The 22,555-nt window shown below is 34.1% G+C and overlaps 3 protein-coding genes across 7 annotated transcripts; all 3 read left to right on the top strand.

Moving 5' to 3' along the window:
- Window positions 1-657: 657 nt before the first annotated feature.
- Window positions 658-21,128, top strand: LOC135126275 (receptor-type tyrosine-protein phosphatase F-like). 5 transcript variants are annotated; one of them, XM_064052201.1, is made up of 22 exons: window positions 658-978; window positions 1,030-1,148; window positions 1,204-1,381; window positions 1,432-1,743; window positions 12,081-12,314; window positions 12,365-12,615; window positions 12,666-12,843; window positions 14,557-14,645; window positions 17,024-17,507; window positions 17,565-17,797; window positions 17,892-17,961; window positions 18,010-18,197; window positions 18,249-18,742; window positions 18,799-19,006; window positions 19,054-19,141; window positions 19,192-19,259; window positions 19,306-19,706; window positions 19,756-20,120; window positions 20,183-20,388; window positions 20,441-20,712; window positions 20,763-20,898; window positions 20,950-21,128. In XM_064052201.1, exons 1-22 carry the CDS (start codon window positions 723-725, stop codon window positions 21,022-21,024), a joined length of 4,905 nt encoding a protein of 1,634 aa, XP_063908271.1. In that variant the 5' UTR covers window positions 658-722; the 3' UTR covers window positions 21,025-21,128. The 5 variants fall into 5 exon arrangements, with proteins under 5 accessions (XP_063908271.1, XP_063908270.1, XP_063908273.1 ...); XM_064052200.1 differs by lacking the exons at window positions 12,081-12,314; window positions 12,365-12,615; window positions 12,666-12,843 and adding exons at window positions 1,838-2,071; window positions 2,122-2,372; window positions 2,423-2,600; XM_064052202.1 differs by lacking the exons at window positions 658-978; window positions 1,030-1,148; window positions 1,204-1,381; window positions 1,432-1,743 and adding exons at window positions 10,815-11,218; window positions 11,270-11,394; window positions 11,450-11,624; window positions 11,675-11,986 and having other exon boundaries at window positions 20,183-20,385.
- Window positions 6,453-8,273, top strand: LOC135126287 (receptor-type tyrosine-protein phosphatase T-like). The gene is made up of 6 exons (XM_064052225.1): window positions 6,453-6,866; window positions 6,914-7,230; window positions 7,290-7,462; window positions 7,512-7,783; window positions 7,837-7,972; window positions 8,022-8,273. Exons 1-6 carry the CDS (start codon window positions 6,538-6,540, stop codon window positions 8,094-8,096), a joined length of 1,302 nt encoding a protein of 433 aa, XP_063908295.1. The 5' UTR covers window positions 6,453-6,537; the 3' UTR covers window positions 8,097-8,273.
- On the top strand, window positions 8,507-10,029 carry LOC135126288 (uncharacterized). The gene is made up of 2 exons (XM_064052227.1): window positions 8,507-9,323; window positions 9,376-10,029. The coding sequence occupies exons 1-2, from the start codon at window positions 8,660-8,662 to the stop codon at window positions 9,948-9,950; spliced, it is 1,239 nt and encodes a 412-aa protein (XP_063908297.1). The 5' UTR covers window positions 8,507-8,659; the 3' UTR covers window positions 9,951-10,029.
- Window positions 21,129-22,555: the final 1,427 nt, after the last annotated feature.

Genomic DNA, 22,555 nt, shown 5'->3' with positions numbered 1-22,555 from the left:
GTTCACAAATCAAATAAACTCAATATTTTTTGCCAAGAAAACAGTAACAACACATATACTTAGTACAATCACCAATCACTGTCAAAATTGGGACAACTGGTAAATCTGAAGAAAAATTCGTTAAAATTTTATACCTTAAAACCTGGGAACGTTGGTAATAAGTAAAATATTGACGTCTGATTTTTTTTTATATCCTTCTTTATGGAAATAATTGTCTAACGATTAATAAAGACCACACAAATTTGTTCGCTTCAAATTACAACAATGTATTTACTTTGTTTTTATTGTTTACGTAACAGAAAGAAAATATTAGACATTTAAGACAGAACCTAACTGAACGAAATTTAATATTTCTTTCCGAAGATTGGACATAAAATATAAACAAGTAGTCACACTGACAACAAGCACATATTTTTATTAATTTTAATCGAAAGATTTTATGAGTCACCGAAACTAACTTAAATAAATATTGACTTAAAAAATATGTGCGTCTATAAATTGTTACATAAAATACACTGAAATGTATGATCATATCTTTTATCGCATAGAAAAACATCGACTTTAAAATTTGAGATACGTTTTTTTTTGCAAACACTCTGCTGTTTTTAAATGTGATATGACTCATTATATATTTACTACTGATTTTTTTACGGATAGGTTTTTCTTTAGTCGAACATCGAACATTTTTCATTCCACTCAGATCATAGTGCGGCTAGAAAAGAATGAAGTTATTTTTGTACAATTATGTATTCGCGAGTGTGTTAATTTTAGCGGAAGTTATAACACTAATTAAAGATAGTACAATTACGTGTGTTTTAACAGACGATTCTGTTAACTCCACTATATACGTAACAAATAAAGATAACCCTGTAGAACTTAAACGAATAATCCAAGAAATAACCAACATACATGACGATGATTGGCAACGGACAAATTCGAGTATTAACTTTCGGCCAGTACTTGATCAACGTTGGACAAGTGAGTAAAGCACACAACAAAAGGACATTTCTATTCTATAGCGTTTCCCAGCTTTTAGTGCAGATATTAAAGATCTGACAATTAAAAACCGATTCTCACTGTGTTTAAAACAACATTCGACAATTGTTTTACATAACATTAGATACAAACCCTTTATAAAAATACGAAATGTGAGTATGTGACAAAAACGCATTTCTTAAATTCACTAATTTTTCGCTGTTAAAGTTGAATATTACTACCTACTCCGCTTGTCAGTGGCGACACTACGAAATAATGAAAAATCGTACACATGTGAGTCTAGTCAACACTGAAAACAACAATGTTGTTAATGTAACAAAACTGGACTTTAAACCGGCATGGATAATATTTTCTCCATACAATTTAAATATTAAAGTACATAAATGTAAGAACTTGATGCTAAGATAACAATCATATAACAGCTATATTTTGCAGATGAATTTCGATACTCTACAACAACTAGCACAAAACCATCATACATTAGCATAACATCTTTGAGTTGCGTCTCTTTTTATGTTTCTGTTGATGAAGGATGTTACCTAGACATTTCGGTACAACCAGCAAACAGTACTACAAAAATAGCCGGATTTAACGAAAAGAACAAATTAAAACGGTGGAAAAAATACGAAATAAGGACTGATCCTAAAGCGATTAGTCAAACGCTTTCGATTGTCAGAGGACGAGACGACAACGGTACCAAGGGTTATTGGGCAATTGATGATATACACACTTGTAGTTCCGAAATAGGTAGATATTTTTACTAAATTAAACTAAACACCGCTTCGAATACTTTCATCTCGAAATACGTGCGTATAAACCTTAGCTACAAAATTATTTTCAGTTACTTATCGAACCGACTTGAATACATTCTGGACTAACCAGACTTGTGCAGAATTAAACTCAACTGGCTCTGTAAGTGAATTTTGTGACAATGCCACTCTAGGAAAACAGTGTCATATTAAATGCGATGCAGTTTTTGGGTTGTTATATCCCAACTGTGAGAACCATCGAATTTGCGTGTCAGAAAATAAATGTCACTGTGCCTGGGGTTTCAGGGGAGAAAACTGTACCGAAGGTGTTACGTAAACAACTGAAAACTGTTAAAATTACTATTTCTTATTTTAGAATGTGTAGGAGATTCTTGGGGATTAGATTGTTCGAAAAATTGTACTAACTGCGAAAAGTGTGATAAGAAAACCGGATGTCAAAAATGTAAGTCACAGTACTTCGGGGAACAGTGTGTGTATAAATTTCCCGTCGTGAAAAGGCCACCTATTTTAGAACCCACTGACGACGATTCGATAAGAATTTTAACAAATATTGAATACGGACAAGACGAAGAGAAGGCAGAACATTATTATATTCAGTGGAGAAAGGTATATTACATCTAAGTAAGTTGTTGCTTGTTTTTATGTAATGTTGCTAGCTTGAGAGCAACGATGGGTTTGAAAATTACACAGACCAGCAATTCCCCATTACAAAAAATAATGAATCGCTCTCAATAAATTTTTCGCGAGATGATTCTTATCAGTTTAGAATAATATTGGTTAGCCCGAATTCATCATTTCAACAAGGTACCATCCCGGAGTTAATCGTATACAAAAGTAAGTAATTAATATAATAATACAATACAGGGTGTTTTTGAAAGGTATGTAAAAAAAATAATTGGACATGAGTACACATGTCAAACTCAAAATCACGTCAAATCAATTTTTGTTTTTGAGACAAAATTCGCTAAAAAAATGAATCAAAATTTGGCATGCGTCACTGATTTACGGCAATTCGTTGTTTGTTAAGCAATATTTGCGGCGGGCTAATTTTACTTTCAAGTAAAGAACAATAATCGTAGTTCGGCAACAGAAAGAATCATTTTTGACATCTTTTCGCCGAAATGCTTTCAAAGAGGTTTTCTTGAAAAATACAAAGTTATACAAATGCCGAAATGACTGACATGGTCTTAATGTATGGGAGAATATCTGGAAATGGTCTTGAAACTCGACGTCTCTACGGACCATGGAACTTTCAATACCGTTGCACTTTATTAATATTTGTCATTGGCGCAATAAAAATATGGTGTATATGGGTATTTTTTTGTGAGAATGATGCAACGAAGAAAGTTTTGTATAGCTTTCCAAGATGGTCGAATATACAAATTTTTTTGCATATCTTTAAAAACACACTGTAGTTAAAACTTTAAAAAGACAATTTTAGAATCTTTGACTACACATGTGGAAGACGATGATACGATCGTATTAAACTGGACTAGACATGAAACTAATATGTACAAGATAACATACAAGGTATAAACATCGACAATATTATACTGAATTCTGTTTCCTCTCTGTCAAACCCCTGCAACGTTTCAGAAATTCTGCACATTATTTAGCACACTTCCTTTAAAAAATTCTTTGCTTTTTTACTATCCCTATTTTTCTTTACATTCAAAATTGTGTATCCGTGTATTGATAAATGTACCAGCGTTTGTAAAGTAAACATTCTGTTTCGTTGATATCTACACCGACCGGCATAAAAAACAGACCAGCTAATAGTACAGTGCTTCGACCTTTTTACTACGCTTATTTTTGATGTTGTTTCTTGAACAGCATATTAATGGAGTGTACCTGCACCCTACACTTTAGACGAGCTTCAGAATATGCTTTTAAAATAGTGAGAGAATATCAAAAAAGAATATTTTTCATGGGAGACCCTAGAAAATGGCAGCAGTCTTATAAGTTTGTGGAGGAAATACTCGTTATTGACGTCCTTAAATGGTGTGCCCAATGAACATTGCTTTTGCTTTTTTGAAAACTTTAATTTTTTTTCAGCTTTGTTTATTGAATTTTTTTTCATTTTCTATTAAAATATATATTTTCTAGTTCTTTTTGGATAAAAATATTACAATAACCGTTGCATAACAACATCAAAGTATTGCAACCAAAATCGTACTTTATTTTGGACATTTTCGGATCTTAAAAAAAAAATACGGGTGACGCGTTTTTTGTGCCGCTAATTATTTAACTTTGCCTTTTTGTTGTTCTTTTGTAAGCAATATTTCTTTAGTTCTCTTATTTCGCTAAAGTTATAAATTAACGTGGTTTATCTTCCCTCTGTCCTCTGGTTGAGTGCCATCATGTATGATTTAACTCTTTTCTTTTTTGTATTTAATAACACTTTTTAATAAGATTAAGCGTTTGCATCTCTTTACATTTTAGTGTCAAAAAACATTCTGCTCCCACGAAGCATTGGAAGAATATAACATCACATCTAAAACATCTATCCAACTAACTATAAAACACTTTAAAATATGCAGCATCAAGTTGTTCGTTATAAAAGATGGAAACGATGAGTTCAAAGAACAAATAACTGTGATAACTCAAAATTCAACGAAGGAAATACTTCGCGCTGAATTACCAAGAAATGTTACCTTCTTGAAAAATCAAATCGTCCTCGAATTAAACAAATGCGACAATTTTAGAGGACCATTGAAATATTCAATTGAACTTATATGCATAAGCGAGTGGTGTACAAATAAATCTACGAAACTTGATTCGTATCATTTACTAAACTACTCAACTAACATTACTAGAGATGTAAAGGGTTTATCACCTTTTACGGAATACAGCATCACCGTAACTGCGAAAAGGATTGGTCAGCATGACAAAATACAAACTTATTTAACGAAGTCAATGCCGTCAGGTGGATGAGCATTTATCTCTTTAGAATTAACGAATTCATTATTTTTGTTTATTGCAGCACCACAACCAGTAAACACTTCACAATTATATTCTAATTACGAAGACACTTTATTTATAAGATGGAAGGAAGCCTTTCCACCAACAGGAAAAATAGAAGCGTACAATTTTACTCTCAGCGATAACACGTCAATTCTTACTACAACGAATCGTACGTCTTATTGCGAAATGTGGCCCGAATTTCAGTGCACAAATATACGGCGGAAAAAGAAAGTTAGCGTTTACAAAGTGACGGTGAGTTTGTAAGAATCTTATAAGTTTCATTAAAAAACAGTCATATATAAACTGACAAGTTTGAAGCTGAGCCAAATAAACAAAACTGTCCTAGGTTCAAGCCAAAAACTACGGAGTCGCAGAATGGAGTGAACCCATTAATTTTAATATAGAAATCAAAAATGGTTTGTCTTTTATTTGTGTAAACGTAATAAATTAATTTGATTTTACAGTAACTGAAGCACCTCAAAATTTGCGGATCGAAGTAAGTCCACAATCAACGGACGAAGTGATACTCAGATGGGAGTACCCACCTTACACATATGGAAAAATTGAAAAATTTTATACAGTACTACGCAGCAGCAGAGGGACAGAAAATAATACGATCCAAGTTTCCAATGTGATAAACTATAACAAAACTGTATAATACTCTACATGTGTTCTAAACCAGTCAACAACGTGATTGTTTCAGATTAAAATCAAGTATGGTAATAAATATAACTTCACTGCTTGGGCACAAAACGCTCATGATGGTGAAAAAGCAACGATTTATTTCGTAGTCTCTAAACCCATTTCTAAATTGTCAAATGAAACTTTTATATTATGGTGTAGACAAGATTGTTATTTAGTAAAATCAAAATCAGAATCACAAGTAAATACGAATTATAACATTACAATAAAACAACATAATGAAATCACAGAGGAACATGAAACCAAAGGATTAATTTCTCTTTCGAAAGATAAAATTTCATGCACGGAAAATAACCCACCATGCGACATCCACTCAAAGTTCCAAGACGTGGCAAATCAATCTTATTTTCTAAAAATAGACCATGAAGAAATTCCTATCGAATTTACAGCGCCTGAAGAAAGCAAGATTACATCAAAAACAAATATTATTATAGTAGTTACGCTAAGTTTAATTCTCCTCGTTGCTTTCCTTCCAGGGCTAATATACTACAGGTTAGTGCACTCGCTACAAGTTTAAAAATTTTGCTACATATTAACGCTGTAGATACAAACTTAAATCTACAGTTATAGAAGACACACTAATTATTGAACTTGACGAAAAGGAAACACTAATTGACAAAACTGACCCAAACGACGTGTCTTTTCCATCAGTCCAAATTAATGAATTTGAAAATTACCTCTTCATGTCGTTACGACAAGATGCACATCAAAATATAATAATACGACAGTTTCAGGTATACTAGAAAATAGTAACTACGAATTCAACAATTACACTTTTAGGAATTGCAAAAAACAAGAGCTGCAGATTGTATCCGTGGTCGATTAAGCAAAAACGCCAGTAAAAATCATTACGAACATATCTTACCATGTAAGCAAAAGTTAAGCAAAGTCACACCCATTCTTCTTTGTGATTTTCCAGATGACGATACGAGAGTGATTTTGACAGATAACGAAAACGGAGACTACATAAATGCAAATTACATTGACGTAAGTAATGTTCAGCTGTAAACAATTTAAATAACACATTTCAAAGGGCTACGAAAAACCGAAAAGATATATCGCCACCCAAACTCCTTTAACATGTACCGTGCACGACTTTTGGTCCATGGTATGCCAAGAAAATGTAAAAATTATAGTTATGTTGTGCAAGCTCGAAGACAATGAATGTACTAAATGCGAAAAGTATTGGCCCGACGATTTTTCTCACTTTAGATTTGGAATGTTCTTGATAGAAAATGTTTCCGTGAAGGGAAATGGAAGTTATATTCATCGAGCACTTAAGGTGAAATGGAATAATAACACTCGTACGGTTCATCACTTTCAGTTTCTGTCCTGGACCCTTAAAGACGTACCGTCGTCTCCTAAAAATTTTACCGTCTTTGTGAAACAATTAATCGAGCTGAGCGATGAGTATCCTGTTGTCGTCCACAGCGAGTAAGTAGTTTTAAAGGTCTGAAAGTTGTTTAACGATAACTACTTAGAGGAGGATGTGGAAGAACAGGAATATACATTTTGTGCGATATCATCTTAAGAATGAGCATTAAAGAAAAGAAGGTCGATTTTTTTAAAACGCTAGAGAAGATGAGAAATCAAAGAGGGGGTTTAGTGAGTAATTTGGATCAGTATATTTTCAGTCACTTTGTGTTGTTGGAATATTATTTTGGGAAAAACTTTTCTTCCTCGAATAAGCCGAGTGATTTTGTGTTGAAAATTCAAGAAGCTATGCAAGAAAGTGCTGTAAAACGATTTGTCGATCGCTTAGATAAAGCTACGGAGCACTGCCGTACGATTTCTCTAGGTGGGTACAGTAAATTCAAGTACTTATTCAAACAGTGCAGCATTTTCCGTTTTGTATAGATGACACGTTTAACAACATCAGAGTTATCGCTGTGGACTGCTTCAATTATCCCGGAAGATTTATTGTAACAGAAGAACCTTCAGCAAATAATCTATGCAGTTTTTGGAACCTAGTCGCAAACAATGAAGTCGAAATAGTAATATGGTTAAACGGAATAGAGGACAATGACGAGGTAAATATTTATATATTCTAAGTATTACTACTACACATGATCATCTAAGGAGTATTCAAGTTTCTGGCCTAAGGACACTCTCCACTGGTCTCTCAACGAATCAAATAAACTCGATATTGTATGGCAAGAAAACACTAACGACACATATAACACAATCACTATCAAAATCGACACAACTGGTAAGTCTGAAGAAAAATTCGTTAAAATTATATACGTTAAAACCTGGGAACGTACAAGTGCTGCGCCTTCGAACACGAAAGGCATAATCGACGTTTGCGATAAAATTGTGCCGTATAATGGGCAAATTGTTGTCACGTGCTAGTAAGTAAAATATTGAGGTTTGATCGTTATTTATATCATTGTTAACATTAAAGCGATGGAACAACAGCCAGTGGCCTTTTTGTAGCCTTGGTCTTTTTGTTGGAAAAAATTAACACACACCGGTGTTGCAACGTTTTTGAGGCCGCGAAGACCGTCAAACAAAACTGTGCTCAGTTTTTAAAAAATCCTGTAAGTTCTTTGACTTTGTACTTTCCAATTTTTGTGATTTCTGTTTTAGGAACAAATTAAATATCTGTATGAAGCAGCGTTGGAATATGTTCGAAAATTTAATATTTATGAAGTCGTAGTTTAAATCAGTTAAATTACTTAATATTGAATTCATTTATTTGTTTATAGAGAAAAGTACAAATGTAGGTTAAGTTGAATTTAATAGTGAAAAAAATGTAATACAAATAATTTTATAACGACTAATAAAGACCATACAGGTTTATTCCTTTGAAATTGCAACAATATATTTAGTTTGCTATTATTATTTACGTAACTGTAGGAAAACATTAGACAATAAGAAAGAACCTAACTGATAACAAATTTTAATAACGGGTGTACAATAAAAAATATATTTGCAGTAGGCGCTGGAACGAAAACTTCACAATTGTGGTAACAGGGCAAATATCGAAGCGTAAGTAGGCAACCAAATATACTTCAAAGCATGGATGGGTACATCACTACCATCTTAAATACAAAAAAAGTGACATTTGACGGATATTGACGTTCTGGATTTCCTAACCCTAACGTTCGTATCGCCTTTTTGCAGTTTAGTTGTTATTTCATCTTTTGCTTTGTTTGTGTGATAAAAATCAGTTCTTTTCAGAACTAGCGTGTGAGTTTTGCGTTTAAAGTCATTTTTTAACAAGAATGGCTTTTTCTGAACGACACAAAATATTCATGGTAATGTCGTACTACCGAAACGGTGTAAAAGAAGATGGAACTTGGCAATATTCAATTGGATTATGTATGGAAGAGTTTCGAGAAGAATTCCCTGATTTTGCCGTAGAGTATACGCAGTTTCGACAAACTTTAAATGTCTCGTTAAAAAATTTTCAAGAAAATGGATCTGTGACACGAAAACCTGGAAGTGGCCGTCCAAAAAAACGAACTCCAGAACTAATTGAAGAAGCGAGAGAAGTAATGGAAGAAACCCCGGGTACTTCTATCCGTCATTTATCACAACAACTTGGTTTGTCTGTTGGCACCTGTAACACTCTTCTAAAAAAGGATCTTCATTTGTTTCCTTATCGTCTCACATCTGTACATGAATTACATCCAACAGACTTTCCTCAAAGAGTTCAATACTGTGAATGGTTTCTGAATACTCTGGATATGGGCGACCACCTTGAAAAAACGTTTTTCACCGATGAAGCATACTTTCATCTTAGTGGCTATGTAAACTCACAAAACACAAGAATGTGGACTTCAGAAAATCCACACTTTTTCATTGAGTCGCCCCAATATCCCCAGAAAGTTGGTGTTTGGACTGCAATTAGCCAACGCAGAATAATTGGTCCAATTTTTTTTGACGGTAAAGAGGTTTTTAGTATTTTAACAACAAAATAATGATATTTTCATTTCAGGAAACATAAATGCTGCAAGATACCGTGACGAAATTTTAAGTGTATTCTTAAATCAGCTGGATGATGAAGAATTAGTGTATGGTTACTTTCAGCAGGACGGTGCCACTGCTCATACAACTGGAGCTACAATAGGTTTTTTGTCTGAATTTTATGAAAATAGGATTATTAGTCGCAATACACCAAATAACTGGCCGCCTAGATCATGTGATCTCACTCCTTGTGACTTCTTCTTGTGGCCACATATAAAAAATTCAATTTATACAACACCCATAAATGACTTGGAAGAATTACGGAATAGGATAACACACAAAAATAATGATATTAATAATAGTGCAAGTGTTTTAGAAAATGTGGCAAATGCAGTAAGGCGAAGGGCTAGGTTGTGTCTACAAGAAGGGGGGGTTCTCACTTCCAGCATTTGTTGTAATGTAATTCAAAATGTAACATTTATCAGGCCTTACATAATGTTCGACAGAATTATGCAGAATGCTTTCATATTGTTGTTACAGACGATTTCAATAAAGTGTCGTAGACTTATCTTTTCTTTTACCTTCTTAAGAAACAAAGTGTTGTAATGAACTGATCTTTTCAATAACCAGTATGATTTGCATACTTGCATTTATTTTTATATTTCAAAAGTAAATCGTCAAAATAAAACACTAGTCACTTGTTTTCTTTTGTAATTACTGTGGCCGGTGAGAAGAGAAATGAATGAAGTGGACTGTAATTATTGTTTTATTGTACACAACACTGGACAGTAACAGTCCACATAACTAGTCTGCTATCGAAGGACTAACAAACTAAAAAATGTTCAAGTGCGGTAAAGGCAGATGTGAAAGGGTATGGTCCGCCCAACCCTTTGGTCTTCGACTATGGTACGAGCCGCCGATAAGAAATGCCGCACTAAAAGACCGCCGCCGCCCCTTGACAGAGGGGGACCTCCCAGCAAAGAGTGCCATCAACAAAAGCGCGGGTCGCCCCAAAGAGTGCTGCCGGTTGTACAGGCCGTACCAGTAATTATTTATTAATTTTATTTGAATAATTTGCGTCAAGCAGATTTGCATTAAAGTGAGAAAATGTTTTCTAACCAAACATTATTTGCCGCTAAATGTCATTCTCAATGACCTTCAGTTTTTACGTGACTCTTTCTACACTTTAAAAAAGCCGCAAACAATTGAATTTTCAGCGCCTGCTCCAAATATATTTTTTATTGTACACCCGTTATTTCTTTCTGAAGATTGGACCTTAAAGTAGGCACATTGACAACAAGCACATTTTTTTTATGAATTTTAATCGAAAGATTTTAAGTGAGTCACCGAAACTAACTTAAATAAATATTGACTTAAAAAATATGTGCGTCTATAAATTGCTACCTAAAATACACTGAAATGTATGATCATATTTTTATCGCATAGAAAAACATCGACTTTAAAATTTGAGATACGTTTTTTTTGTAAACACTGTGCTGTTTAAATGTGATATGACTCATTATATATTTACTATTGATTTTTTTACTCGTAGGTCTTTCTTTAGTCGATTATCGAAAATTTTTCATTCTACTCAGATCATAGTGCGGCTAGAAAGAAAATGAAGTTATTTTTGTACAATTATGTTTTCGCGAGTGTGTTAATTTCAGCCGAAGTGATAACATTAATTAAAGATAGTACTATTACGTGTGTTTTAACAGGCGATTCTGTTAACTCCACTATATACATAAAAACTAAAGATAACCCTGTAGAACTTAAACGAATAATCGAAGAAATAACCAACATACATGACGATGATTGGCACCGAACAAATTGGAGTGCTGACTTTCGGCCAGTACTTGATCAACGTTGGACAAGTGAGTAAAGCACACAACAAAAGGAGATTTCTATTCTATAGCGTTTCTCAGCTTTTAATGCAGATATTAAAGATCTGACATTTAACAACCGATTCTCACTGTGTTTAAAACAACATTCGAAAATTATTTTACATGACAGGTTTTACCAAATTCACGAAAGAATGCCAATAATAAATGTGAGTATGTGACAAAAACGCATTTCATAAATTCACTAATTTTCCGCTGTTAAAGTTGAATATTACCTACTCCCCTTGTCAGTGGCGACACTACGAAATAAAGAAAAATCGTACACATGTAAGTCTAGTCAACACTGAAAACAACAATGTTGTTAATGGAACAAAACTGGACTTTGGACCGGAGTGGCTAACATTTTCTCCAGACAATTTAAATATTAAAGTACATAAATGTAAGTACTTGATCGTAAGATAACAATCATATAACAGCTATATTTTGCAGATGAATTTCGATACTCTACAACAACTAGCACAAAACCATCATACATTAACATAACATCTTTGAGTTGCGTCTCTTTCTATGTTTCTGTTGATGAAGGATGTTATCTGAAAATTTCGGTACTACCAGGAAACAACATTAAAAACATAACTGGATTTAACGAAAAGAACAAATTTAAACAGTGGAAAAAATACGAAATAAGGACTGATCCTAAAGCGATTAATCAAACGCTTTCGATTGTCAGAGGACGAGATGACAACGGTAACGAGGGTTATTGGGCAATTGATGATATACACAATTGTAGTTCCAAAATAGGTAGATATTTTTACTAAATTAAACTAAACACCGCTTCGAATACTTTCATCTTGAAATACGTGAGTATAAACCTTAGCTACAAAATGATTTTCAGTTATTTATCGAACCAACTTCAATACATCCTGGACTAACCAGTCATGTGCGGAACTAAAACAAACGAGCTCTTCAAATAAACTTTGCGACAAAACCTCCCTAGGAGAAAAATGTCACATTAAATGCGATGAAGTTTTGGGACCGTCATATCCCAATTGTGAGGAACACCGAATATGTTTGTCAGAAAATAAATGTCACTGTGCCTGGGGTTTCAAGGGAGAAAACTGTAGAGAAGGTGTTACGTAAACAACTGAAAACTGTTAAAATTACTATTTCTTATTTTAGAATGTGTAGGAGATTCTTGGGGATTAGATTGTTCGAAAAATTGTACCAACTGCGAAAAATGTGATAAGAAAACCGGATGTCAAAAATGTAAGGCACAGTACTTCGGGGAACAATGTGTGTATAAATTTCCTGTCGTGAAAAAGGCACCTATTTTAGAACCCACTGACGACGACTCGATACAAATTTTAACAAATATTGAATATGGACAAGACGAAGACACGCCAGATCATTATTATATTCAGTGGAAAAAGGTACATTGCATCTAAGTAAGTTGTTGCTTATTTTTATGTAATATTGCTAGCTTGACAGCAACGTTGGGTTCGAAAATTACACAGACCAGCAATTCCCAATTACAAAAAATAATGAATCGTTCTCAACAAATATTTCGCGGGATGATTCTTATCAGTTTAGAATAATATTGGTTCGCCATAATTCATCATTTCAACAAGATATCATCCCGAAGTTAACCGTATACAAAAGTAAGTAACTAATATAATAATACAATACAGGGTGTTTTTGAAAGGTATGTAAAAAAAGTAACGGCAAATTGGACATGAGGACACATGTCAAACTCAAAATCACCTCAAATCAATTTTTGTTTTTGAGACAAAATTCGCTAAAAAATGAATCAAAATTGGGCATACGCTACTGATTTACGGCAATTCGTTGTTTGTTAAGCAACACTTGCGGCAGGCTAATCTTACTTTCAGGTAAAGAACAATAATCGTAGCTCGACAACAGAAAGAATCATTTTTGACATATTTTCGCCGAAATGAATGCAAAGAGGTTTTCTTGAAAAATACAAAGTTATACAAATGCCGAAATGACCGACATGGTCTTAATGTATGGAAAAACATTTGGAAATGGACTTGAAACTCGACGTCTCTACGGTCGGAATTTACCAGACCTTGGAACTTTCAATGCCGTTGTTCAGCACCTTGCACTTTTAGTCCAGTCAAATTAGGGATCAACCTCGGAATGAGTGATAATAAGCTAAATTTTCGTATATACCTTCATTTTGGCGTTCTGAAAGTTGTCTCAAAAGTCTGATAAAATCTCGTGTCTGCGTCGTAAGTTATTCCAGGTCAAATGTCAAAAAGAACAGTTTTTCGGGATTATCTCGGTTTCTATTGCTCCAATGATGTTAACATCTATTATCATAATTATAGAGCACAAAATTCGGAACAAATTTTATTTGAAACATTTTTTGATGTGCTCAATCGTTTTTGAGTTAGAGGACGGTGAGAGCGCAGAGCTCATCCATACGTACTGTAATGCAAAATCAACCGTGAATATCTGTGAATAGCTTGAATTTTGAATAATTTGTATTATATATTAGTTAATACATTGTATTTAATAACATTTTACATATTTTCAATATATTCATTTAATAATACGTACCTACTTTGTGTAATTAAAAACTCTTTAAATGAAATACTTATAGTGTATAATATCTTAATTTATTGAAAGTAGATTTTAAGTAGAAAAATAATTAAGTACTTTATCTTTAAAATGTGTAACTTTAGTAGATATATTAGATAATATATTATACTTGTTATACTATTATATATCTTAAAGTTATATTAATTTGTTCAAAGTAAATTTTAAGAAAGTAAAACGAGTTAATATATTTTAGTTTTGTCTTTATTCAGCAGTTGTACATTTTTTTTTTGATTTTACATTACAGTACGTAAGAATGAGCGCTGCGCACTCACCGCCCTCTATCTCAAAAACGATTGAGCGCATCAAAAAATGTTTCAAATAAAATTTGTCCCAAATTTTGTGCTCTACAATTATAATAATAAATGTTAACATCATTGGAGCAATAGAAACCGAGATAATCGCGAAAAACTGTTTTTTTTTGACATTTGACCTGGAATAACTTGCGACGCAGACACGAGATTTTATGAGACTTTTGAGACAACTTTTATAACGCCAAAATGAAGATATATACAAAAATTCAGCTTATTATCTCTCATTCCAAGGTTGATCCCTTTTTTATGCTAAGGTGACTAGACTATTTATTCATATTTGTCATTGGTGCAACAAAAGTATGGTGTATGGGTTTTTTTTTATGAGAATGATGCAATGAACAAAGTTTTGTATAGCTTTCCAAGATGGTCGAATTTACCAATTTTTTTGCATATCTTTAAAAACAACCTGTAGTCAAAACTTTAAAAAGACAATTTTAGAATCTTTGACTGCACATGTGGAAGACGATGATACGATCGTATTAAACTGGACTAGACATGAAACTAATACGTACAAGATAACACACAAGGTATAAACATCGACAATATTATATTGAATTCTGTTTCCTCTCTGTCAAACCCCTACAACGTTTCAGAAATAATGCACATTATTTAGCACACTTCCTTTAAAAAATTCTTTGCTTTTTACTTCCCGAGCGTCAGCAAAGGAAGTATTGTAATCGAGTCCATCGGCCGACTCTCTACTTTTACGTTTTCTCGATCTCTCATGACTCCTAGAAGACGAAAAAATAGGTCTCTGCCATTTCCGTCTGTCTGTCCGTCTGTCCGTCTGTCCGTCTGTCCGTCTGTCCGTCCGTCCGTCTGTCCGTCTGTCTGCCGTCCCGGATTTTTATTAGACAGATAATCTGCGAAAGTACTGAACCGATTGTTGTGAAATTTTGTACTTATATTAGGAATATCATGTAGATGGTAAAACGCTAACCAAAATTTGTCTAATCATCCCCACCACTAATGCGATGACGTCACTTCAAAATTGTACATAGTAAATGGGTTTTAAATTGTATAAAATAACATAGTCCTACACATGTAGTTTACGACGAGTTTTTACCCGAAACGTCCAGATTTTTGGAAAAAAAATCAAAATCATTAAACAACATTTTGCAATCTAATTTTGAATCTGCAAAAGCGAATGCTTTGAAATGTTGCAGATGTTTTAAGGCTATAAAGAGCATCATAAATCTTTAGTCAAAAAATATTTGCTTATCCCTTCCAAAAACTTGATGACGTCAGCTAAAAAGTTTGCCGAATAAATCATATCTAAAATGTACAAAATATGATGAGTCTGTACTTGTGATCTATCACTCGATTCATATTTTTTGGATTTGCATATACAGGTGGCTCAAAAAAATTAATGAATGCGTAAATTTATTTTACTGATTTACTCAGGAACTACAAAACCAAATGCTTTGAAATCTTGCAGATATTTTAAGGTTATAAAGAGCATAATAAATGTTTAGTCAAAATATACTTGCTTATCCCCTCCAACAAATTGATGACGTCAGCTCGAAAGTTTGCCGAATAAATCCTATCTAAACTGTACAAAATATGATGAGTCTGTACTTGTGATTTATCACTCCATTCAAATTTTTTCGATTTGCATATACAGGGTGACTCAAAAAAATTAATAAATGCGTAAATTTATTTTATTGATTAAATCAGGAACTACAAAACCGAATGCTTTGAAATCCTGCAGATATTTTAAGGTTATAAAGAGCATAATAAATGTTTAGTCAAAATATATTTGCTTATCCCCTCCAAAAACTTGACGACGTCAGCTCAAAAGTTTGCCGAATAAATCATATCTAAAATGTACAAAATATAATGAGTCTGTACTTGTGATCTATCACTCCATTCATATTTTTTGGATTTGAAAAAAATTCATGAATGCGTAAATTTATTTTATTGATTTACTCAGAAACTACAAAACCGAATTCTTTGAAATCCACTGCGAAAAAAAAACTTAATAGGCTTGCAGTCGTAACGTTTCCGACAGCGAGGGAAGTACTGTCTAAACTCTTTAGACCAATTTTTTACTATCCCTATCTTTCCTTAGGTTCAAAATTGCGTATTGATAAATGTACCAGTGTTTGTAAAGTACACATTCTGTTTCGTTGATATATATCTACGCCGAGCGGCATGAAAAACAGACCAGCTAATAATACAGTGCTTCGACGTTTTTCTACGCTTATTTTTGATGTTGTTTCTTGAACAGTATATTAATTGAGTGTACCTGCACCCCACACTTTAGATGAGCTTCAGAATATGCTTTTAAAGGAATGAGAGTATATCCAATAACAATAAATAAACAATTTATTTCATGGGAGACACTAGAGAATGGCAGCAGTCTTATAGGTTCGTGGGGGAAATACTCGTTATTGACGTCCTTAAACAGTGTGCCCAATCATCATTGCTTTTGCTTTTTTCAAAACTTTAATTTTTTTTGTCAGCTTTGTTTATTGAATTTTTTTCATTTTCTATTAAAATATCTATTTTCTAGTTCTTTTTGGATAAAAATATTACAATAACCGTTGCATAACAACATCAAAGTATTACAAGCAAAATCGTACTTTATTTTGGACATTTTCGGATCCTAAAAAAAAATACGGGGGATGACCTGTTTTTCATGCCGTTAAGTGTATTCATCACACTATTTTTTTTTTCATCTTTTTCTGGGTATCTTTTGTAATTATTTAACTTTGCCTTTTTGTTGTTCTTTTGTAAGCAATGTTTCTTTATTTTTCTTATTTCGCTAAAGTCATAAATTAACGTTGTTTATTTTCTATCTGTCCTCTCTTTGAGTGCCATCATGTATGATTTAACTCTTTTCTTTTTTGTATTTAATAACACTTTTTAATAAGATTATGCGTTTGCATCTATTTCATTTTAGTGTCAAAAAATATTCTGCTCCCATGAAGCAATGGGAGAATATAACACCAATTCTACAACATCTATCGAACTAACTATAAAACACTTCAAAATATGCAGTATCAAGTTGTTCATTACAAACGATGGAAGCAATGAATTCATAGAGCAAACAACTGTGATACCTCAAAATTCAATGAAAGAAATACTTCCAGCTGAATTACCAAAAAATGTTACCTTTTTGAAAGATCAAATCGTCCTCGAACTAAACAAATGCGACAGTTTTACTGGACCACTGAATTATTCAATTGAACTTATATGCATAAGCGAGTGGTGTACAAATAAATCTACGAAACTTGATTCATATCATTTACTAAACTACTCAACTAACATTACTAGAGATGTAAAGGGTTTATCACCTTTTACGGAATACAGCATCACCGTAACTGCGAAAAGGATTGGTCAGCATGACAAAATACAAACTTATTTAACGAAGTCAATGCCGTCAGGTGGATGAGCATTTATCTCTTTAGAATTAACGAATTCATTATTTTTGTTTATTGCAGCACCACAACCAGTAAATACATCACAATTATATTCTAATTACGAAGACACTTTAATTATAAGATGGAAGGAAGCCTTTCCACCAACAGGAAAAATAGAAGCGTACAATTTTACTCTCAGCGATAACACGTCAATTCTTACTACAACGAATCGTACGTCTTCTTGCGAAATGTGGCCCGAATTTCAGTGCACAAATATACGGCGGAAAAAGAAAGTTAGCGTTTACAAAGTGACGGTGAGTTTGTAAGAATCTTATAAGTTTCATTAAAAAACAGTCATATATAAACTGACAAGTTTGAAGCTGAGCCAAATAAACAAAACTGTCCTAGGTTCAAGCCAAAAACTACGGAGTCGCAGAATGGAGTGAACCCATTAATTTTAATATAGAAATCAAAAATGGTTCGTCTTTTATTTGTGTAAACGTAATAAATTAATTTGATTTTACAGTAACTGAAGCACCTCAAAATTTGCGGATCGAATTAAGTCCACAATCAACGGACGAAGTGATACTCAGATGGGAGTACCCACCTTACACATATGGAAAAATTGAAAAATTTTATACAGTACTACGCAGCAGCAGAGGGACAGAAAATAATACGATCCAAGTTTCCAATGTGATAAACTATAACAAAACTGTATAATACTCTACATGTGTTCTAAACCAGTCAACAACGTGATTGTTTCAGATTAAAATCAAGTATGGTAATAAATACAAGTTCACTGCTCGGGCACAAAACGCTCATGATGGTGAAAAAGCAACGATTTATTTCGTAGTCTCTAAACCCATTTCTAAATTGTCAAATGAAACTTTTATATTATGGTGTAGACAAGAATGTTATTTAGTAAAATCAAAATCAAAATCACAAGTAAATACGAATTATAACATTACAATAAAACAACATAATGAAATCACAGAGGAACATGAAACGAAAGGATTAATTTCTCTTTCGAAAGATAAAATTTCATGCACGGAAAATAACCCACCATGCGACATCCACTCAAAGTTCCAAGACGTGGCAAGTCAATCTTATTTTCTAAAAGTAGACGGTGAAGAAATTCCTATCGAATTTACAGCGCCTGAAGAAAGCAAGATTGCATCTAAAACAAATATTATCGTTATTGCGGCGGTTGTGCTAAGTGTAATCCCCGCTGCCTTCCTTCTAGGATTCTTGTTTTACAGGTTAATTTACTCAACGCCCAGTAAAAATTGTTACTTAAATAAATATGTTATTACAGGCGAAAAAGTCAGAAATATATACCTAAAAAATTAAAAAACACACAAAGCATAAAATTCTCAGACCTTAAAGAAAAAGAAGCACTTATGGTCAACAACAACGAAAGCGATCCTTCTTACGAACCTGTCAAGATCAACCATTTTGCGAATTTCTTCTCAACTGCGCTCGACGATGACCCAGATGACAACATAATAACACGACAATTCGAGGTCAGCTTAAAACCATTCGTTGCGTTCTTAAAAACAACCCTTTTCAGGCGGTACCTAGAGCAAGGGTTACAAATTGTCAACAAGGACAGTTATACGAAAACGCTAACAAAAACCGCTACAACAATGTCTTGCCATGTAAGAATTGTTTAAAACATTTACTTATCTAACCACTTTTTCGTTTCTAGATGACGACACTAGAGTAATTTTGCAAGGAAACAGCGAGGGAGACTACATCAATGCAAACTACATCAACGTAAGTATCTCTTTGACGAGACTTCAATCTGATTAAAATTGTCCAGGGTTACGACGTCCCAAAAGCCTTCATTGCCACTCAAGCCCCTTTGGCGTCCACCGTGTACGATTTTTGGTACATGATCTGGCAAGAGAATGTCAAAATCATAGTAATGTTGACTGAAATCGAAGAAAACGGGCGCGTCAAGAGTGAAAAATATTGGCCAGAAGATAACTCTCGTTTCAGGTTTGGAGATTTCGTCGTTGAGAGTGTTACTCGAAAATCGACTTCGCACTACATCCATCGGGAGTTTCAAGTAATATTTAATAAGCAAAGTCGTTTGGTTGACCACTTCCAATACACAGCCTGGCCCGACCACGGAGTACCATTGTACGTTTCGGAGTTTGTTGCATTCGTGAAAAATGTATTGAAAATGGAACAGAACACTCCCGTAGTCGTACACTGCAAGTAAGTCAAAAAATTTCTAACACTGTATATGACTTTAAAATATATCCAGTGCAGGGTGTGGCAGGACGGGTACTTTCATTCTATGCGACATTCTCATTAAAATGGGTACGAAAGAAAAGCAGTTGGACTTTTTTGGGGTTTTGAAGCGAATAAGAGACCAAAGGGCTGGTCTGGTGAGCAACATAGAACAGTACATTTTTTCGCATCAAGTCATATTAGAGTACTTCTTCGGAGAAGGCTTTTCTATTTCCATTAGTAATAATTTTGAAGAGGAGGTACAAAACGCTTTAATTGACTTCAACATAAAACACATGCTCAAATGTCTGACACGAAACAAGAGACCTCAATTTAAAACAACCGCGCAACTCACCGACGAAGAAAAATCCAAAAATCGGTTCTCTAAAATCTTGCCGGGTGAGTATAACACGAAAAGACTCTTACGAGTCGAAAATAAACGCATTTCTTCATTCGCATAGGCCCTACCCAAATTTATTTGCCAATATCTTCGCGCGATTCCTCCAACTACATCAACGCTGTAACCGTGGACGCCTACCAATGTCCCAAAAAATTCATCGTGACGCAACAACCCCTACCCAACACTGTTGGAGACTTCTGGAAACTAGTTCATGAATACGAAATCGACACAATCTTGTCTTTGAACACAATTAACGACAAAGACGTGGTAACATCTCTAAATTTAGTCCGACTTCAAACACTACGTTATCGTATTCCAGGGTTGCCCGAAATTTTGGCCCAACGAGAACGAAGGTAGTTGGACCTTCAATTCGATGAAATTAGTTTTCCTCAATCAAGAAACTGACAACCCTTCATACAACTTAGTGCGACTCAAAGTACGGAAAACGACGGAAGACAAAACAAAGAACGTCATTGTAATAGACCTGAAAAATTGGAGACGGAAAACACTTAAGCCTTCGAATATTAAGGATTTAATTCATGTTTGGCAGAAGATTATGACGTGTAAAGGGAAAATTGTTGTCAGTTGCTAGTAAGTCGAGGCAGTAGTGTGATTAGTTTTTTTATTGGGTTGAATTTCAGCGACGGGGCAACTGCTAGCGGACTTTTCGTGGCGTTGGCGTTTGTGCTCGAAAAAATTAATTTAGATAATTGTTGCGACGTTTTTACTGCCGTTAGAACCGTGAAACAAAGTCGGGCACAGTTCGTCGAACACACTGTGAGTGACTAGTTTCGATTTTTTGATTTTGTGGTAATTTTTTTTTTCCAGGAACAACTGAGATATTTATATCAGGTCGCTCTTGAGTATATACGGGAATTTAACACTTACCAGAATTTTACCTGATCGAACTGGTTTGCTACAGTGTTTTTTTATACGCGATAGATATAAATCTCCATTTTTAGTAACTTGAAATGTAACTGCTTACTAAATATAGAAAATATATGTTATTCTGTGTTGATTTTCAATTCATCATAGACATATGGTATTTCATCACTTCTTTCTTATTTCTTAAAAAAAACGACAAACCAAAAATTATTTGTAATAGTGAGTACAATAAACCAAACACAGAGCTAACCTTTCTGAAAAATTAAAATGGAAAAACTCACAATTCCCAGCACTCAGAAAGTACAAACAGATTCTTAACATTATAGCCGACATAAACAAAAACAGTGACTCGAAGCCAATTTTAGTGATGTGCCAGAGAGTATTTTGATCAGTTTTTAACCAGTCTTGAAAATGTCGAATTCATAGTGATGATGTCAGAAAGAGTGGTATGTATATTCGTTACTTTAGACTACGTAATCGAAAAATGCAAGAAAAATTTCCAAGTGGACGTTTGTAATGCCATAAGAAACGTCAGAACGAACGACTTACCTTTTGTCCAAAATCCTGTTTTAACACAGAAAACGCTTCAGACGCTTAATATCATTACGCAAAAATATATTAAAGTGCAAAGTGTAATTCTCCAATGAGCAACTACAATGGCTTGTGACGAAAAGCAAAATAGCGAATGCGTTTTCAACTTTTTTTTAAATGGTAGTTCTTCCTTGTTAAGTGTAGAGTTCTTTTTGTTAATATCTTAAAACAATGCCGAAAGTAAAATTTACGCCGGATGAGTGGATACAGGACTTTACAGAATTCAAGATAGACAACAACAAAATATTTTTCTTTTGTTAATCCTGTGTAAATTGCTTTTGATTCAAAGTGATAAAAAATATCACGTGACGCAACATGTCAGAACGACTCTCCATGTAAAAAGGAAGAACAAATTTAAAATTTCTAAAATTAAACACCAGACCATAATACAAGAGTCTGTTGCACCTACTTCCACAGAAAATGAGCAGTTTCAGTTTAATTTCGATTTATGTAAAATGAAGATCCCGTCCAATATATCTTTAAAATATTGATCGAAAGTTGTTCCGACAGAACTTCCCTCGCTCCTGAAATACAATGAACATATCCAGCATTTTCGAATGGGCACACCCCCAAAGGCGTCCGTCATCGTTTCTCTGTCATACTGAACTTTCCTATCTGCGATGGGTACTGTTACGGCACAAATGTGCCGACCGACCTAAGCTGGTTGGATGTGGGACTAAAAACTCGCTTTTATTATATTGTGACAAAGAAATACAAGTGGGAAACGCTCTTGCGGCGCCCCTCTTATACAATATAACACTTTCAACACTTTTCCTCCTCGTCCTGGTGTCACGCGAGAGGGTCGGTGGGAAAACTGGTATGGTCGGTCTCTCTGTACGGCCCCATTTCGACCTGGTGATGGATCGAGCATGAGGGGAAGGTCTTGTTCCCGAAAACACGTGGCGTCATCAAATGGGCCTCCCAAGGTTTCGACAACGGCACCAAAAATTTGCAAGAG

Source organism: Zophobas morio, unplaced genomic scaffold, assembly GCF_036711695.1.
Source record: "Zophobas morio isolate AGI-343-1 ecotype UQ-CSIRO unplaced genomic scaffold, CSIRO_AGI_Zmor_V1 ptg000010l, whole genome shotgun sequence".
Taxonomy (NCBI): Eukaryota; Metazoa; Arthropoda; class Insecta; order Coleoptera; family Tenebrionidae; genus Zophobas; species Zophobas morio.
Note: the sequence above shows the minus strand (reverse complement) of the source record. Positions and strands in the feature narration are given on the sequence as shown.

Bases quoted from the DNA above. Each gene is read 5' to 3' on its own strand.
- LOC135126288 (XM_064052227.1), top strand. From the start codon at position 8,660: ATGGCTTTTTCTGAACGACACAAAATATTCATGGTAATGTCGTACTAC. The intron at 9,324-9,375 runs GTAAAGAGGTTT...TTTTCATTTCAG, and splicing joins TGGTCCAATTTTTTTTGACG to GAAACATAAATGCTGCAAGA.
- LOC135126287 (XM_064052225.1), top strand. From the start codon at position 6,538: ATGGTATGCCAAGAAAATGTAAAAATTATAGTTATGTTGTGCAAGCTC. The intron at 7,231-7,289 runs GTGGGTACAGTA...CGTTTTGTATAG, and splicing joins CTGCCGTACGATTTCTCTAG to ATGACACGTTTAACAACATC. The intron at 7,973-8,021 runs GTAAGTTCTTTG...TTTCTGTTTTAG, and splicing joins CTCAGTTTTTAAAAAATCCT to GAACAAATTAAATATCTGTA.
- LOC135126275 (XM_064052199.1), top strand. From the start codon at position 10,963: ATGAAGTTATTTTTGTACAATTATGTTTTCGCGAGTGTGTTAATTTCA. The intron at 11,395-11,449 runs GTGAGTATGTGA...CCGCTGTTAAAG, and splicing joins AAAGAATGCCAATAATAAAT to TTGAATATTACCTACTCCCC. The intron at 18,198-18,248 runs GTATAATACTCT...TGATTGTTTCAG, and splicing joins TGATAAACTATAACAAAACT to ATTAAAATCAAGTATGGTAA.